At 35.1% G+C, this 20,456-nt stretch overlaps 1 protein-coding gene across 2 annotated transcripts in view; it reads left to right on the top strand.

Annotated features, from left to right (window-relative positions):
* The window catches only part of LOC136039981 (protein flightless-1-like), a 109,223-nt gene that overhangs the window by 29,422 nt on the left and 59,345 nt on the right, over positions 1-20,456 (top strand). For both annotated transcript variants that reach the window (XM_065724042.1, XM_065724041.1), the window contains exons 9-12: positions 293-381; positions 4,160-4,215; positions 6,815-7,064; positions 19,489-19,697. In XM_065724042.1, the coding sequence (XP_065580114.1) occupies positions 293-381; positions 4,160-4,215; positions 6,815-7,064; positions 19,489-19,697 (604 nt within the window). The remainder of the gene's footprint in view (positions 1-292; positions 382-4,159; positions 4,216-6,814; positions 7,065-19,488; positions 19,698-20,456) is intronic.

Raw genomic sequence — 20,456 nt, 5'->3', positions numbered from 1 at the left:
AGAAGAAGAAAAAGACCCCTAGTTCTTGCTTTTGAAATATAACTGTAGGGTAGGAATAAAACAATTTTAGGACTGATAGTTTTCCCTAGGCATATATTTTTCTGTTTTTGCCCTTGGTGGGCTTGAGAAACATTCGTAACTTTTATCGTGTACTTTATATTGAGAAGATGAAAAAATTTTTATAGAAACTTTATAAGTACATGTTTTACGCGTATATAAATTTCCTGTTTAGTTTCCCATCTCTTAATTAGTAATTCCGCTATTTTCAAGTGTTTTTATTCACTCTTCTCAGACAAAGACTCAACTGCAAGAAAACTCCGTCTCAGAAGAGGTCGTAGAAACGAACCAGAAGCTGATCAAGAACAAGCAAAAATTCTAAAGGTAAAAAAATAAGTGGTATTTTGGTTATATAATTACAATTTTTGCTATTAAAATGACTTAAATGTAAACTAATAACTATGAAGATATGATTTCTTTATATTAAGTAACTTTAGCTAGAACTTGTTTTGGTAACTTTTTGTTTTTTGTTTAGCTGGAATAGTTACCAGTTTTTGGTAACATTACCGGTTTCCGCTTTTGCTGGTTATAATTTCTTAAGGAACATACGACTCAGGTTTAGGCTTAATCTACGTATTAAGCGAGACATTTGGCTCAATGTCTGTATAGAGCGGATGGGTCTTTAGAAATAAGGTGGATGTTAAATGGTTAGTAATTAGCTCTCCATTGTTTTTTCAAAGCATAATAAATTGCTACCAGTGGTATCAATGGAATAGGGGGGGGGGAGTAACAAATAAACAATTCCTTTTTTTATTGGAATAGTGGGGAAAAACGACAAATTTACCCTTGACTTACTTGACTTAATGTTCCTGCTGCTGATCCAATGTAAAGAGAGATACGACTCTGTAGAAAGAGGCTGCATTGGATTCTTCGCCTCCTCTGCCAGCATAACTGCTTCTTGGATGTCAATACAGATCATGGATAGGTGCTGTCCTTTCCTTTGAAGAGGGGTATTCTGCAGGGATGCTCATCCGTCATCCATCGCTACAAAAAATGTCCTGTTTAGCTATATTTTTTCCCGAGGTGCTTTCAGTACTGTATTGTGTTACTGTAAAATAATAGTTTTGGGAATCCTCTGGGACCTCGGTCAATTAGTATAATTCGAAGAAGATAAGCGATATTTATATGAGTTTGAAAATTTTTTTCGTGTAGGGACACCTGGACGCTTCCACTGCATTGATTAGTGTAATATCAGCTTCGTAGGTAAAGATTTTTATTACATCCTAAGAAATAGCCAATTAAAAAAAAAAAAAAGTGTAAGACTTGACTTAACACCAACCCTAAAACTTATCCAAAAATCCCTTCCTCCAGAAAAATTGATGCAAAAATATATTTTCTGACGGTTAGAAACTGAAGTGTAAAATAGTGTGAGATTTGTGAACGGAAATAAATCCGTCGCAGTCTCTGGAGATTTAGTTCAATCTACCGGATTGTATGTGAAATTTGGCGTGTAGGCTTTTTCTCGATTAAAACATGTTGAAAATTGTTTGACAATTTATGGAAAAAAGGACAGTGTTTTATTTTGCAACCTAGTTCAAGTCTGTCTATAAAAAGAGTTTTACTAATATCATAATTTTGGCTCAGTGAATGGATAGATCTGAGACTAATAGCCCAATGATACAAGCATTTTATCCTTTTGATGTATTGTACAGATACTGTCTTGTCGCAAAATCTCTTATTTCAGAGGGAACATATATCTTAATGGTGTAGCGTCAAGTTTTATGCAAGGCTTTTAATGCGTTACAACTTGTTCACAAACACACTCTACGGTACCGTTTGGATCTTTGGAAGGGGGTTTTAGGGAAAATCGCCCAAATTTTCCCAATATTCGAATCCCGAGTAAAAATGTGCTGAACAGCCTCTTCATTTGTGTTAACTAATTCAGCCACTGCCGGAACATTTAATTTTTGGTCGCCGAAGATCTCGTCACGATCTTTTATGACATATTGGTTAAAATTTGCAGATCTTGAACGCCCTGGAGGTTTTTCTTCTTCCCCACTTTTCCCTCCTACACTTTTCTTTCCTTGCTTCTTCCACTTTTCTTTTTTTCTTTCCTCCACTTTTTGTTTCTTCTTGGAAAATATTTATCACGTAAAACATGGTCACTTCAGGATGTTTGCGTAGCCGATTTTTAAATTTCATAAGGCATTTGATTTTCGTTTTTTTGTTCAATCTACGCCAGATTTTTCTGGCAGATTGTGATGGCAAATTTCAACCGTGTTATGGCAATTATATGTTAATTTACTTACATACAGGAAAATATTTTGAGAAAGACCAATTAGGCTACGCTACTTTGTTGTATTTATCCCTATGTATGACTATTCAATTATCAATATAATCCTTTTCTCTTCTGATTTGACAAACATCACTTTTCTTACTTAATTTAACATATTCTCACTAGTTTATGTATGTTACCGTGAATGTCCGATATTGGTAAATGTCGAAATTCACTGGTGAGTGTCCGAAATACCTTTTTTTCTCTTTGGATTTTGTCAGCGTCACCAGTCAACTCTTTCAGTTTAATGCAAGGTTTGATGATGACAGGTTAGATTAGATTAGGTTGGGCTAGGTTATGTTAGGTTTTTAATCCGTTCCTGGTATTTATAACCAAATTTAACCTAATCTAAACTAACTTAATCTAACCTAACTTTAAGTTTTACTATCTTAGCTTGCGTAAGACTGAAAAAGCTGACTCGCAAGGCTATTTGAATCCAAGCAGAGAAAAAGAAATTTTGGACATTTACAGGTGAATGTAGACATTAACCATATATTCACGGTAGCATATACATGTAATAGCGAAGGATTGTACCACCTCATAGATTATTGATATACTTGAGTCTATGACGCAGGTAACTTGGGCGGTATAAAAAATAATAATAATAATTTATGTGTGACCCACTTGAAACAGCGGAGTATAAAAACAAACACACAGAAAAAAAACAAAAAAAAAACAACTTCTGATAACACATTAAATTACTCTAGAAAACATTTTAGAAGATCATGAAAAGGGTTAATAGTAAAATGTATTAGCACTTTAAGTTTATTTAATAAACTTAGCGTTTATTTAATAAGCGTTCGAATATGCTTTTTCTGTAAATGGGAAAAGTTTCCGCTTGTTTCCCATCGCGATTCATCGTGGTAATAAGAGAGAGAATTTATGCAATAAGGAAAACCTTAATAGTTGTATAACAAACAAAATAAAGGTCATAGAAATCCTCGTTTCCAGGAATGAATAGACTTAAGATGGAGCCAGGGGACGGAAAATGTTTTAATTTTAGTTTCCTTGGTCCTTTAAGACAAATAGTGGCAATATTGTTAAAATGACCATATTGCAAATTTAGTCTTTCCTATTGACATATGTATCAGTCATACTTGCAATCTTCGAATCTCCTACATTTCTCACTGAATATCTGCCTCCTATGCTTCAGTTGTTTCTGAAAAACCTCTTTTCACGCTGCCTCATATCCTGTATGTTCTGCTTTTCTGGATCATATTCGATGAAACTGATGGAGGAAAAAAGAAGATTTAACATATTCTGTTTTGCCAAGTAGTTGCTCCACAAACCACCATGGATGTGCAATTCAAGACTGATTAATAAATAAAATATAGCAGATTCGAAAATCGCAGTTTCTTAGATTTGTGGAAAACAAAAAGGAAACGAAGTCATTCGTGATTTGCCGTTTTTTATAATTATTATTGAGTTGCAGATTTTTTTCTAGTCGTTGGTTTTTAATGCTTATTGTAAGTTTTTTTGTGTGCTTTTCCTCATTTATTACCTTGTCTTTTTTATTTTTTGTTTAGCAGTTCTCCCATAAAGTAATTTGTATCTAGTATAACTAGAAATTAGAAAAAGGTCATAGACTATAAACTATGTTAAAAAGAAGTTTTTGCAAAAAAAAAATATAGTAATATGTCACAGGAATATGGTAACTAAGAAAAATTGATGACAGGTAATAAATATGAAGTCACAAAACTTTGAAGTGTATGCGATGCTAGTGCTATGATATCTCAAGTTTGTAAGAATTAAAAAAATTCTGGAGGATCTGCTTTAAGAAATGGATCGTTTTGTCAAAACTATTTACGCATTTATTACTCTTTTTAGGGTCTGAAAGACGTCGCCAAACAAAAAGAAGAAGATTATCAAATTGAAGCCCTCAAGTAAGTTTTTTGAATAGTCGAAACGAATCTATTGGAAAATTCGAATAAAAAACATTTATATTCATTTAACCGGAGTTAAATGAATATAATTGAATGAATTCTTTTCACACAAATTTTTCAAAGATTTTGTTTCCTCTATTAAGTTTACTATTGTCTACTAAACATGACTTGCCTGTCATAACCTTTCACAATAGTCCTGGAAAGTGGGCTCAAACCAAATTTTCTTGTAAACCTTATTGTAAGATTTACGGTTGGTCAAATAAGTATCTAAAAATACCCTCTGGCGCTTCTAATAGAAAACACCTAATGTATCTTCCCCAAGCTTTCGAAGTGCCAAAATTTCAAAGCCTTATTTCGGCTTTGTCATTACCGTGACTTGTGCCTTTCTTTTATCTTCTACTTTTTCACCATCAGCAGATGCTTCTGGTTTTGCTATGAAAGTTTTTGCTGTATGAAAATACTTTATACTATCAACAAGGGAGTATAAAGATATTCTTTTAGGGATCCTCGCATACTTGTAAAAGACAAAAACCCTAGAGTTAGGTATGTAAGTTTTGACTAAACTTATGAAGTTTTTCCCACCTTTCTAATACCGCTATTAATAAGGAAACTGTATTTGTATTTATAGCGTTAGTTACGCGGGGAAATTGCGTACATATCTGATCCATTCAGTTCAGTTCATTCAGCCAAATTTTACGGTCAAATTTTGCCGATTCAGGCTGCATCTTTTAGTTTTGAAATCAAGGTTGAAACTACAAGACCTCACCGCATATAAGACAATTTATGATGGAAAGGTAATGCCCTCTGTGCACGGCCCTGCTGCATGTATAGGCTATTTTTTATAAATTTATCATAATCTTAATCCTCTTCATCTCTGTTTATAATGGGTGCTTTTTTGTATTTTGTTTCGTGTTTGTTTAATGATGATGTTTTTATATAAATTTTTGTTGTTCGTCAAAGAAGATAATTATGAGGGTATAGAGCATTTATTCCACTCCTCGGATTTCTGTCGGTCATAAATATAAATGATTTCTTCACGGAGATGATAGTATGTAGAGGTTATAAGATAGACTGGGTGCTAGTAATTGGAGTTTACCCTTTTCTATGGCTTTGCATGAGAGGCGACTGCGCAAGAGGCCTTATGCTATTGCACTTGGTGGTTAAGCAAGATTACTAGATGTGAGTAGTTGTATACTTTCCTGTCAAATTGAAATAGATAATTTTGGTAACTGGAATTTTGGGAGCAATGATGTTAAAACTGCTACAAAATCAAGATGGACTACTGATCAAGTATTAATTTCAGTGGGAAACAGTAACCAGAATTAAGTAAGATAAGTAAGATAAGCTGCTGATCAATTATTAATCCAGCGGAGGACCTAATATATTGTTTCAAACCGTGAATCTTACCGAAGTGTAACTTATTGGCAGTTTCTGTTGGACAAACAACGAGAATACCGCTAATTGCAACGAGAATTAATGAGAAAAGCGTAAATTCTAATTCAGGATTCGTGATTCAAACTGTTCTTTTAAACTGTTTTTGTTGTTAATAGACTTACGACATACTAATTTATATTCAAAATTAGTACAATAGTATATAAAATAAGTACTACTAGATTTAGTAGTAGCAGTACAATAATGTATTATAAAATTAAATGTATTTTTTTTAGCAGCACATCGAAAGCTAAGCTTGTAAGGATATGATGCTAAAACAACGGTAACAAAAGTAGAAAATGACATCAGTAAATTCAGTAAATGTAATGGAATTGATTTTTCGTTATTTTAAGAATTCTGAATTAGGGTGTGAAACCGAATTCAGCAAAAACAACCAAACACAATAAAAAACATTTATGACCTGAAATTATTAATGTCTTTTAGCAGCTTATTTGTCTTGAAATCGATTTCAAGACATTTGAGCAATTCAGTTAGGAACCAAATTCAAACGCCTAGTTCTAGAGTTGATTAATTAAGTAATATGTGCAATTAGACATCCGGTGCCAAGGCCCTGTGAAGTGCTGCATCAACTGTGACCTTACTTAGTGGTTGCCCTCTCCAGGACAAGCTATAAAATTCGGAAAACTACTTTAAAACATTCTAAAATACATGCTTATTTCCTCCCTAAGTGTGCGTTACTTGACTTCCCTCCCCCAGTGGACACAGTGGTGGGGCGGCACATGGACAATTTTTTTCGGATTGGCATAAATCCTCTAAAGATACAACGAAATTCTAGCTGCCGGATTTAATTAATTTCTACCTTACCGGATTTAATTAATTTTTTTGACCATTCATATGGATGCAAAATTGAAACGGATGCTAAATTCTTATTTTTGGATGCATTTTGGTTTGGCGTAATCACAATATGGTGCTCCCTGAAAGTTTCAACTTGCTTCCCAAAGCCATTCCCAGATACTGTTGATGATTTGAAAAATCTAGTGCATATTGCGTCTTTTTATTTACTCAGGTGTGCGTTTCGTCTTCAGAGTGTACCCTTCGGAAACTCTGGAGATCTCGGTCTAGCGAACAACACGAAAGAGGTCCTAGCTCCGTATCTCTCAAGCTCCTTATCAACACATCCATAGTATATCGTCTAATTTGATTCTAGGCCAAAAAAATGGGACGCTGGTATTTCGAAACCTACTCTAGATTATTCCGAATTTTTTGAGGAAGACGTTGGTCAAATTCCTGGTCTCACTATTTGGGAAATCGAAAATTTTTTGCCAAATCAAGTGGATGAAGTTGTGCACGGAAAGTTCTACTGTGGCGATTGTTATATCGTATTGCAGACATTTTTGGATGACGTCAGCCATCAGTTGAATTGGAAAATATTCTTTTGGATTGGCAAAGATGCCACGGTAACGTTATCTGTTTATTAAGCTTTTAAGTTCCGATTTACTGAGCTTTAATTTTGCGAGGTATATTATCCAAGACTAAGCTATGCATAGAGTAAGATAGAGGAAAAACGTGCAATTCAATGTGGCTCCGGTGTCTTGAGGCTACAATAACTATTATATTATTGACATAGGAGATATATATATATATATATATATATATATATATATATATATATATATATATATATATATATATATATATACTAGCTGTTGGGGTGGCACTTCGCGCCCCCCCCCCCAAGCCCCCCCGCGCGCGTAAGTCGTTACGCGCCATATTAGTTACGCGCCATTGTAGTTGTGTCCCTATGTCCCACCTGTGAATATAGATAGATATATATATATATGTTTTTAACTACGTAAAACTTGCGAATATACAACATTCTTTGCTGTCCCATTGTCAGTGCATATAAATAGATTGTTAGGTTTCCGTATTCAGATATATACCTCATGATTGTAAGGATTGCCCTTGATCTTTGTTGATGGTGATTGCTAATCGACCATTCCCTGTGTCGCTGTCGTCATTTATATATCCCCCTGTGCCCCCGGCGTCCCCTTTGTAGTTGTATCCCTGTGTCCCGGTCGTCATTTGTGTCCCAGTGTCCCAGTCTGTGATTTCTCTTTGAGTGTCCCGGGCGTCATTTATAATCCCTGTGTCTCGGTCGTCATTTGTATCCCGGTGTTCCGGTCTGTATATACATTCGTTTTTTTAGTTTTGTTTTTCTCCTTTATTTTTCATTTTTTTCCTTTTTTATTTTTTGTCTTTTTTAGTTTTTTTTTAGTTTTTTAGCTTTTTTAGTTTTTTTATTAGTTTTTATTTTTTTTTCTTTTTAGTTTTTTTGTAGTTTTTACCTTTTTTTTAGTTTTTTTAGTTTTTTTTACTTATGTCCTGGTCGTCATTTATACTCCCTGTGTCCCGGTCGTCATTTGTGTCCCGGTGCTTTGTTGATGGTGATTGCTAATCGAACATTCCTTTTGTCCCGGTCGCTTTCTCTTTGAGTGTCGTCATTTATATTCCCTATGTGCCGGTCCCGGTCGTCATTTGTGTCCCGATGTCCCGGTCTGTAATTTCGTCAGTTGAAAACATGACGTCAGCCGATACAGAAACATGACGTCACCTGATCCACAGACAGACAGACAACTTATTTTTATATATATAGATATATATATAATACATATACATATATATATAAATACATATATATATATATATATATATATAAATATATACTAGCTGTTGGGGTGGCGCTTCGCGCCACCCCAACATCTAGTTGGTGGGGCGCTTCGCGCCCCCCAAAGCCCCCCGCGCGCGTAAGTCGTTACGCGCCATATTAGTTACGCGCCATTGTAGTTGTGTCCCTGTGTCCCACCTGTGAATATAGATAGATTTATATATGTGTTTCAAACTACGCAAAAATTGCGAATATACAACATTCTTGGCTTTCCCATTGTCTGTGCATATACAAAGCCGTATGTACTAATAATGACGTCATATGCAAATGCTCTTTTTACAAACAAACAAACATGCATACACACAACTCGTTTTTATATAGATAGATAGATAGATAGATACAATACAAATTAACTGCGTAAAACTTGCGAATATACAACATTCTTCGCTGTCCAATTGTCGCTGCATATAAATAGATTGTCAGGTTTACCGACCCTCGAACATGCAACGTACAATTGTCCATGGGAAAAACAATCAGTATTAAGATCTATACCACATTTTTCTAATGATTGACCTTGAGATTTGTTAATGGTGATTGCAAATGCTAATCGAATTGGGAAATTGCAATCTTTTAAATTGAAAAGGCAGATCCGTTGGAATCATGGGAAAGCGAGGTTTAAGAACAGCCTCACCCTCAGAAGGCCCTGTCAAGATTGTGGCCTCTATTAGGTTTTCCATTGTTTTTTTTACGGCAAGTCGCGTGCCATTGCAAAGCTTTGGTGGGTTGATATTTCTTAAAAGTATTATTGGTACGCCTATTTTTAGTTGTAGCACGTGTGGTGGAAACCCTGAAAGATCCACGGAATTTAAAAATTCAGATGGATAATTAACCGCTTCATTTGATTCCAAAACTGTGTCGACTGACTTGTAAAGGACTGCCTGGTCTCGAATCTTGGTCAAAACAATATTGTTGATTTCGTGGACGTCTATATTTTTGGTGCGAGAATCGCTCTTTCACTTAGCCGTTTATTATTTTTATAATTTTTTAGAATATTCGGAAATACTTTTTCAATCAATTCATTTTTGGACGTCACTAAATTACAGAAATCAGCAGGTAGTTGTGATAAATTTGCCCTTTTACTTTGAAAGTAGACATAAATTTATCTGGATTTTCGATTTGGGCTCCAAACGACGTCATTTGGAAACATGAGTTGTATTTTCTGATTTGTGACAAAAAACGCTTAGATTCTGACGTAATTCCAGTAAGGAAAGTCTTCAATGGCTCTGGTGGTGCAGCCAATAGAGGAAGTTTAACTTTTCCTGAGGCGCAACACATTCCCATTGTTTCACCATTGAATTTCAAGGCCTTGCAATAGGGACAAATTTTAGACATTGTCCCGATTTGAACACATCTACTCAAGCTATAATCATCGACTGGGCTGTACCTGAATGCCAGGCTATAACTTTCAGGTTGCTCTGATTCCTCGGCACGCTTTCTTTTCTTACTTTCTCTATCAGCAGCAAGCCTGATTTCTTGCTGTTCTTGTGATTCCTCGATACGCCTTCTTTTTTCACTTTCTGTTTTAGCAGCAAGTCTGGTTTCATGGTGCTCTGGTAGTTCCTCGGCACGCCTTCTTTTTTCACTTTCTCTTTAGCAGCAAGTCTGCTTTCGCGTTGCTCTGGTAGTTCCTCGGCACGCTTTCTGTTCTTTCTTTCTCTATCAGCCTCAAGCCTGTTTCCTTGCTGTTCTTTTGATGCCTCGGCAGGCTTTCTTTTCTGACTTTCTCTATCAGCAGCAAGTTTTTTGGCATAGACTCTTTGAGCATCTTCCTCGACTGTTGCCATTGTAAGTTCATCAGTCATTTTAAAATTAAACATTAATAGATTTCTACGTGAACGCATGTCTTAAATATCTTTAATGACGTCACCGTCATAACAAAAATGACGACAACTAACTTCATGACGTCAGTCAACACACAAACATGACGTCACCTGACAAACACATCCACAGACAACTTATTTTTATATATATAGATGATTCTAATGATTGCCCTTGAGCTTTGTTGATGGTGATTGCTAATCGACCATTCCCTGTGTCACCGTCGTCATTTATATATCCCCCTGTGCCCCCGGCGTCCCCGTTGTAGTTGTGTCCCTGTGTCCCGGTCGTAATTTATATTCCCTGTGTCCCAGTCGTCATTTGTGTCCCGGTGTCCCAGTCTGTAATTTCTCTTTGAGTGTCCCGGTCGTCATTTATATTCCTTGTGTTCCGGTGTCCCGGTCGTCATTTGTGTCCCGGTGTCCCGGTCTGTATATACCTTCGTTTTTGAATTGGTCTTTTTTTTAGTTTTTAGTTTTTTACCTTTTTTTTAGTTTTTTTGGTTATACCTCATGATTCTTATGATTGCCTTTGAGCTTTGTTGATGGTGATTGCTAATCGAACATTCCCTGTGTCCCCGTCGTCATTTATATATCCCCCTGTGCCCCCCGGCATCCCCGTTGTAGTTGTGTCCTTGTGTCCCGGTCGTCATTTATATTCCCTGTGTCCCGGTCGTCATTTGTGTCCCGGTGTCCCGTTCTGTATATACATCCGTTTTTGAATTGGTATATGATGAAATAAATTTTTGTGTTTTTCCTCTTTTTTTCTTTTTAGTTTTTTTTTTGTTTTTTACTTTTTTTAGTTTTTTTAGTTTTTTTCTTTTTTCTTTTTATTTTTTTTTGTAGTTTTTACGTTTTTAGTTTTTTTATATTTTTTTAGTTTTGTTTTTCTCCTTTATTTTTCAGTTTTTTCCTTTTTTTCTTTTTTTTTCTTTTTTAGTTTTTTTAGGTTTTTAGTTTTTAGTTTTTTTTTCTTTTTAGTTTTTTTTGTAGTTTTTACCTTTTTTTTAGTTATTTAATTTTTTTTTTACTTATGTCCTGGTCATCATTTATATTCCCTGTGTCCCGGTCGTCATTTGTGTCCCGGTGCTTTGTTTATGGTGATTGCTAATCGAACATTCCTTGTGTCCCGGTCGCTTTCTCTTTGAGTGTCCCAGGCGTCATTTAAAATTCCCTATGTCCCGGTGTCCCGGTCGTCATTTGTGTCCCGATGTCCCGGTCTGTAATTTCGTCAGTCGACAAACATGACGTCAGTCGACACACAAACATGACGTCACTCGACACACACACACAGACACACACAGACAACTTATTTTTATATATATATAAGCTGTTGGGGTGGCGCTTCGCGCCACCCCAAACACCTAGTTGGTGGGGCGCTTCGCGCCCCCCCAAGCCCCCCCGCGCGCGTAAGTCGTTACGTGCCATATTAGTTACGCGCCATTTTAGTTGTGTCCCTGTGTCCCACCTGTGAATATAGATAGATTTATATATGTGTTTCAAACTACGTAAAAATTGCGAATATACAACATTCTTGGCTTTCCCATTGTCTGTCCATATACAAAGCCGTATGTACTAGTAATGACGTCATATGCAAACGCTCTTTTTACAAACAAACAAACATGCATACACACAACTCGTTTTTATATAGATAGATAGATAGATAGATACAATACAAATTAACTACGTAAAACTTGTGAATATACAACAGTCTTCGCTGTCCCATTGTCTGTGCGTATAAATAGATTGTCAGGTTTACCGACCCTCAAAGATGCAACATACAATTGTACATTGGTAAAGCAATCTGTATTAAGATCTATACCGCATTTTTCTAGTGATTGCCCTTGAGCTTTGTTGATGGTAGTTGCAAATGCTAATCGAATTGGGAATTGCAATCTTTTAAATTGAAAAAAGCAGATCCGTTGGAATCATAGGAATGCGAGGAATAAGAACAGCCTCACCCTCATAAGGCCCTGTCAAGATTGTGGCCTCTATTAGGTTTTCCATTGTTTTTTTTTTACGGCAAGTCGCGTGCCATTGCAAAGCTTTGGTGGGTTGATATTTCTTAAAAGTATTATTGGTACGCCTATTTTTAGTTGTAGCACGTGTGGTGGAAACCCTGAAGGATCTATGGAATTTAAAAATTCAGATGGATAATTAACCGCTTCATTTGGTTCCAAAATACAAATTAAGTGCGTAAAACTTGCGAATATACAACATTCTTCGCTGTCCAATTGTCGCTGCATATAAATAGATTGTCAGGTTTACCGACCCTCGAACATGCAACGTACAATTGTCCATGGGAAAAACAATCAGTATTAAGATCTATACCACATTTTTCTAATGATTGACCTTGAGCTTTGTTAATGGTGATTGCAAATGCTAATCGAATTGGGAATTGCAATCTTTTAAATTGAAAAGGCAGATCCGTTGGAATCATGGGAATGCGAGGAATAAGAACAGCCTCACCCTCAAAAGGCCCTGTCAAGATTGTGGCCTCTATTAGGTTTTTCATTGTTTTTTTTACGGCAAGTCGAGTGCCATTGCAAAGCTTTGGTGGGTTTATATTTCTTAAAAGTATTAAAACAATATTGTTGATTTTGTGGACGTCTATATTTTTGGGTGCGAGAATCGCTCTTTCACTTAGCCATTTATTATTTGTATAATTTTTTAGAATATTCGGAAATACTTTTTCAATCAATTCATTTTTGGACGTCACTAAATTACAGAAATCAGCAGGTAGTTGTATACGTCCTGAAATTGAGTCTACTGGGAGCTTTCCGTTTCCCATTGCCAGCAATTGATCTGAAAATGTTTGACCAGAGTCATCGTTTTGCAATCGGACACGCATATTTGTAGTTAATTTTAATGTTTTTACGTGTGCCCATAAATTAGAATTTTTCAGGCAAGCGTTCATTTCGTCTGCAGGAGTTGATTTAGGTATTATAGGTAATGTTTGCCTGAAATCTCCCGCAAGCAATATTAATGTGCTGCCAAAGGGTTTCGACTTCCCTCGCAAATCTTTCAAGCATTGATCCAGAGCCTCGAGCGATTTTTTGTGTGCCATTCCCAAATAATAAGTTTGCATTGCTGCAATACTTAGAATGCAAGTTCAGAGGCAATTTCAAAGCGGAATGAGCAGTTCTTCCACCAGGCAGCAATGTTGCGGCTATTCCGGACGACGCAATTGCCAACGCTATATCATTTTTTGATCGAATTGATGCCAGAATCAGTTTTATCACAAACGTTTTACCAGTACCTCCTGGCGCATCCAAAAAGAAAATTTCTCCAACGTTGTTATCGACACAATGCATTATCGTATCATAAATGTCTTTTTGTTCCGACGTTAACTTGGAAATGTTATTTTGTACATACGACAATAGATCACTCGTACTGTAACTTTGTTCACGATCCAATTCTACACATGTCGAAACAGCAGCGATACGGTTAGGTGAAGGCATTCCCAAATCCTGAAGAGGTTTGTTTGCCATACGTACGCACAAATCTTCTATAACAACTAAAGTGTAGTTATAAATTTCTGATGTAAAATCAAAAGTCATATCTGACGTCTCTAACTGTTTTCGATGGAGTATATCTTCGGACATGACGTCAGTCAACACAGAAACATGACGTCACCTGATCCACAGACAGACACACAGACAGACAACTTATTTTTATATATATAGATATATATATATATATATATATATATATATATATATATATATATAATACATATACATATATATATATATAAATATATATATATATATATATATATATATATATATATATATGTATATGTATATATATATCATTAATATACAATAATTGTTAAACATGTAAATTAAATATTTCTGTCGTTATCTACAAAACCTGACTTGATAGTGTCAAATAGTTTTCAGATTTGTACTCAATTTGAAAAAATGCATTTAAAAAAATATAGAAATTTTCTGCGAAAGAGCCCTTAAGCATCTCTATGATGTTTCATCCAACGAAAGGGAATTAAGAAATATATTTTTATCGTTATCTACAAAACTTGACTTAATAGGGTTGAATAGTTTTCAGATTTGTAATCATTATGAAAACTTGCATGTAAAAAAATATAGAAGTTGTCTGCGAATGAGTCCTTAAGCATCTCTCTATGATGATTCATCCAAAGAAAGGGGGTTAAGAAACATATTTTTTCGTTATCTACAAAACCTGACTTGATAGGGTTAAATAGTTTTCAGATTTGTATTCAACATGAAAACCTGCATTAAAAAAATATAGACATTGTCTGCGAATGAGCTCATAAGCATCTCTCTATGATGTTTATCCAACGAAAGGGGGTTAAGAAACATATTTTTTCGTTATCTACAAAACCTGACTTGATAGGAATAAATACTTTTCAGATTTGTAATCATTATGAATACCTGCATTTAAAAAAATATAGAAATTGTCTGTGAATGAGCCCTTAAGCATCTGTATGATGTTTCATCCAATGAAAGGGGGTTAAGAAATATGTTTTTGTCGTTATCTACAAAACTTGACTTGATAGGGCCAAATAGTTTTCAGATTTATAATCGACATGAAAACCTACATCTAAAAAACATGGAAATTATCTGCGAATAAGCCTTAAGGATCTCTCTATGATGTTTCATCTAACGAAACGGGGTTAATAAATATATTTTTGTCGTTGTCTACAAAACCTGACTTGATAGGGCCAAATAGTTTTCAGATTTGTAATCAATATGCATTTAAACCTGCATTAAAAAAAAAAATCTGAAATGAGCCCTTAAGTATCTCTCTATTATGTTTCATCCAGTGAAAGGGGGCTAAGAAATATGTTTTTGTCGTTATCTACAAAACCTGACTGCATTGGGTCAAATCGTTTTCAAATTTGTAATCAACATGACAACCCGCAGTTAAAAAAATATAGAAATTGTCCGAGAATGAGCCCTTTAGCATCTCTTTATAATGTTCCATCCGACGAAAGGGCGTCAAGAAATATATTTTTGTTGTTATCTACAAAACCTGACTTGATGAGAAGACTAACTTCAGGCTCTATGTTTTTTTATAAATTCCTTTCTTAGTTTAAAAAAAAAAATTTCTTAAGCTCTGTTTTTGCTTGTTGAGTTGAAAATATATCTTTAAAACTGAAATCAAGGGTATTTATCTTTTTAGCTTCAATAAACAGATTAACTATTGAAGCTTAAGAATGATTTGCAAAATAACCTGGAACTGATTTGGACTAAGAGAGTGTGTTTGAATATAAAAAGAAATTATAATCGAAATAAGAAAAAAAAAATACTGAGAAACAAAGAGAGAACTAGACACGGAATGACGTCAGGCTGGTGATCACATCACTAAATATCCACAAGGTAGCTCACAGATGACTCAATGTGGCTAGATAGATAGATACATAGATGGATAATTTTTTATTTGCAACAATTATATAGATAGATATGACTAACCATTGCACATGACTGGTGGCATACTTTAGCACTGGCAATGTTACAATGTTACACTACGAAAATAAAAACTAACAGGAGGTCATAAAAAAAAAAAAAAAAAAAAAAAAGCCGGAGCACTGACAAAATAAAAACCAAAATAAACCAAGCCGAAAGCAAATACAAGCCTAATTTTGCAATTATGTTTTGTAATTTTTTAATAAATAGTAAGTTCTTTATTTTTGAAAAAATATTTTCATAATTAATAAAGAAGCATAAAAAAAAAACTCTAAACTTAAACCAGTACAACTCAACAAGATATTTAATTTCTACCAATGAAGAAGAAAAGATTATTAAAATATGCTGAGGAAGTAAGAGAAAGCAAGAAAATAAAATCAAATAAAGATTCCCACGAAAGAAAATAAAATGCTATTCGTTTGTTATTATGGTTATTTCGAAGTGTTATTTTTATGCAATAAGCTTCTATATATGAAAACCACTAAATTAGTTTTTTCACTTTTTTGTCACCGTCTTAGCTGATTAAAATTAGCTTTCAGACAGCGCCCTAATGCTACCTAAGCAAAGAACCATATACCTTCTGTGCATTATTGTTTGTCCCATATTGCTTTGTTTGGAAGGGGGTGAATCTAAAAACTTTGTAGGGTTCTAAGGGAGCTTCATTTGATCCCAAGTCACGGAAATTAAAGATTGTTGCATGAATTCATTTAAAACAACATGCTATAATCCAGCTTCTGCTATTCTGGGGTGGAGTAATGGGGGAGCTACTTTGTCACTCTGGCTCTTCTGTCATAAAATAGAAAATTCGTGTTCTACAAAGAGCAGTGGAGTTTCTTCTCTGGCATAGTCTATTTAGCTGTAATTTGTTTTGATTCGATTTTTAAAAGATGCAAAATGCCTACCTACCTTGCAAAAAGGACGAGATGGAAGGAAGAGAGGGGATGGAGTAATGGCCAACCTACGAATTAGACCTTAGCTTCTTTTTGGACGCAGTTATTATACAATCTGTTTCTATGTACCACAACAAGGAAGTTTTTGGCATCGTAAAATTTTCAAAATAATAATTCATGAACGATCTTTTTGCAAAAATAGCGGTGTAGTTTTTTTCAGCAGCATTCGAAGAACAATTATCCAGTGTTAAAAAGAAAAATTTGAACTCTCTTAGTTCAAAAGTAGATTATCTTGACGCGGGCTAACTTTCTAATATTACTACAAAGAATAAGCTTCAAGAGAAACCTCTAAATGTCATTTGGCAATTAGAGAACTCTTAGAGTTTAGAAGGCACATGTGATAGAAATTCTCTGCCTCAGTCCTTAACACTAAAATGAAATAGAAGGCTTAACCAAAATCACAAATAGAAATGGCCTATAATATTAGATGGCAAAACACTTCGACCTGTGAGAAAATGCTACTTTATGGTGGTTGTAAATGTTTCCGTTAAGGATCAAAAAACAAAAATATCGTCGGATATTTGAGACAATTTTAGGTTTTTATCTAATTTCAATTGGAGACCACCACAGCTAGCTTGCCTGGGTAGACGCGCTTGTTTTTCAAATTAACGAAGCAATATGATTCCTCCCAGTCACTGTTAAAATTATAGGTTCGATGTCTTTTATTCGATCCACTCATTTTCTGTTCAAAGATATAAAAAATAAATTGTAATTGAACTGCAATATAATATCACTGTTATACCAGGCATCTGATCTACACTATATGCGTAAATGTATTATAACAGGGACCATAATTACCCCCACAACCATTAGAGATTATCGCTTATTCATATAACAGAATAATATTATAATAGAATACCTTCATATTAACCAGTTGAAAATTTTTTTAAGCAATATAAAAATCCCAATTTTTGATTCGTTAGATGAAAATGAAAACGTCTCCTAGCTACTGTCGCCACCTAATCGGGCAGGAATCATAATGAAAATAACGCGGCTCCAGGCTAGCGTAAATGCTAGTGAGAAGCAGTGTTGCCAACAGTTGTACAATTGTACCATTTCACCTCCAGTACAATTTAGTACTATCACACAAAATTTAGTATATTTTAGAAAATTCGGTGAAATGTAGTACAATTTGGTATTTTTGTACTCGTGTTAGGGAAACTAACTGATTGGCCGCAAAGTTGCCAACTGGACATATTCTATGTCAATAGAATATATTCCCATATGCCAGGATACAATCAGAGGCAACCTTTCCACTTGAAAGCAGAAATTGTGCTTGGAAAAACACAAGCTTGGCGGAGCAACTTCAGTTAGTTGTTATTGATTGTAAAATATGATATTGATTATAACTCCACTTTAGGTCTTACACTGGAGGCTCCAGCTCAAGAATAAGTTAAATCCTTCTTTTTTCTTCAGGCAAGAATTACGTGCAGCTTTCCAAAATGTAATATCTCGTCCATCAATCTGGCCTGAGGTATTTTTCGGCGAAAAACATTGTGGTCACGTTTCCCTGATAAGCTGAAATTTGCAACATAAAACAAACAATCTAGACAAAATCATAGCACAGCTCTTGCAACACAATTATGTTAACCTAATTACAAAAAAATACAGTTACTTTTAATAAATTTCAGAGCAGATCCGAAAGAGCTTGAACATTTCCTGGAAATCCAAACTTAATAAATTTGTACTACTACTACTAACAACTCACCACAGCACCAAGCCACCCGAGGCCAACACAGCTACGCATGCCTCTCCCTCCGTCCGAATCTATTTAGAGCCTACCTCTTTACATCCAACCCCGGAGTTCATGTTTTCCTTGAATCTTTCCTTACGACATCCTCCCACCCCAACCGAAGACGACTCGCTTTCTGTTTAGTACTAGACGGTTGGGTGAAAAGGACAATCTTTGGCAATTTGTCATCCTTCATCCGCAAAACGTGCCCTAACCAGCTCATCCTTTCTCTCATTATAGCCCTGGAAAGCGGGATTGAACTACACTTTTCGTACAGCCTACTGTTTCAGATAAGGTTAGTCAGTCGGATACCCAAAACAATCCATAGGCAATTTCTCTGGAAAATATCTAGTAAACCTTCCTCTGTTTTTCGGAGCGCCCTTGCTTTAGAACTGTGTTAGACCACTGTCATCACTATAGCTTCCAAAATTCTAATCTTGGTTTGCAGAATTATCTTCCTATCCTTCCAAACTCTTTTTCCATTGTGAAAAAACACCTTGGGCCTTGGTTTTTCTACTTTTAACATATTCTTTGCACCCACCATCTTTTCGAATAATACGACGAAGGAAAGTGAAGCTGTTCACTTGATCTATCTTTTCGTTACCCAGTGTCGCTTTTCATAGTTCAACTACTTTAATTCGGAATATTGAAAGAAACAAGATTGTTTGGGAATGTATTGTTTACCCAAAACCAGATTTTTCTCTAACCTAATTCTTTATTCTTCAGATAGTGCTTACATATCTAAGATACCTTTTCACACACTTTTAAACAAATTAAACGTTACTACTATTTTGTTTAAAAGACACACAGAGCTATTACATTTAGAGCTTTTGCTTGATCCACTTGAAGAGAAAAAGTGATTATTAATCAATAAGGTGATATTAAGATGAGCCCATGCACATCAAAGTATGGTTATTCTAACCATAGAATAAATATAGTGCGCTAAATTATTGCCCTTCGAGTTGACTGAACCTCTTGCTTCCGTGTTGTTTGTAAAATCGCTACCAATCTTTTTTTATGCCATTGAGTCTTCCTTGAATCTTCAGATTTCCTATCATGTAACGACCTATGGCCTTTTACTAAAAGTTTATTTCTCTTTTTTTGTAAAAAGAAAACAAGGAAATGAATACAAATAGTTAAATTAAGTTTTATCTTCACAGTTGTGCTTGGCTACGTAGCTGAAACTTTTGTGATTTTTGTATTTTAGTTGGACAAGCGTGCTTGTGCTGCCATCCATGCTGTCAACTTGCGCAATTATTTGGGATGTAACAGCCGAACAATAAGGGAAGAACAAGGAGATGAGTCCCCCGAGTTTTTAATGCTTTTTGAAGAGGGTCTTACTTTCATCGATGGAGGTCGTACAGCTAGTGGCTTTTATACTGTTGATGACATGGAATACCCTGTTCGCCTTTATAGGTAAGGTTAATAAACTAAAAGATGGAATCTTAACGATTGTCTGGAAATGGTAACGCCTGAAAAATGGTGGTCTTAAATCTTATATTTTTGAATTTTGGGGACCCACTCCCAGATAAAATCTCTGAGCAGAACGGTGATCTAACTGAGGGACACTAGATAAGCGTCCAAAATGACATTCAGTGATCGGTATTTGAAAGTATTTTTTTTTTAGAAGCTTGGCGAACTAAATTGATGGGAAGAAACTAATAAGCAATTTAATCGTTTCGTAGATTTTTGGAAAATTTTTGAAATTTAGATCCTCTAAAGCTGTTTACTGATACTAAATCAGTGATGATTATAACAGCAAAATTTCTTTTTTTAAATACACTTATGAAGTAAGAAAAAAAAAAACTTATTGAGAAAAGAAATTAATAGTGAATTATTTTTTTTTAAACAGGAAAACTGATTAGACTCCGGTATTTAGAACTTCACGAGTGCTAACGGGCAAAGTTCCACAGTAGACGAAAAGGGGCAATGTATTTCGAAAAATTGTGCTTGCGCTGGAATATTTTGTTGTTTTGTGTTTTGTTATTTGTTTGTTTGTTTTTTTTTTCTCCTCAGTTTTCCTTGAGAAGACTGGTGTTCTTTTATGCTTTTACGGAGGAAAAAAAAGTTGTATATTTTATTCTTTTAAATACTAAAGCCACAAGATGGTTTGATTTTATCATTATTCAAGAACGCCGAGAGGTAATATCGTAAGATGTTGCCCGAACGAACTAA

Source organism: Artemia franciscana, chromosome 20 (genome assembly GCF_032884065.1).
Source record: "Artemia franciscana chromosome 20, ASM3288406v1, whole genome shotgun sequence".
Taxonomy (NCBI): Eukaryota; Metazoa; Arthropoda; class Branchiopoda; order Anostraca; family Artemiidae; genus Artemia; species Artemia franciscana.
Note: the sequence above shows the minus strand (reverse complement) of the source record. Positions and strands in the feature narration are given on the sequence as shown.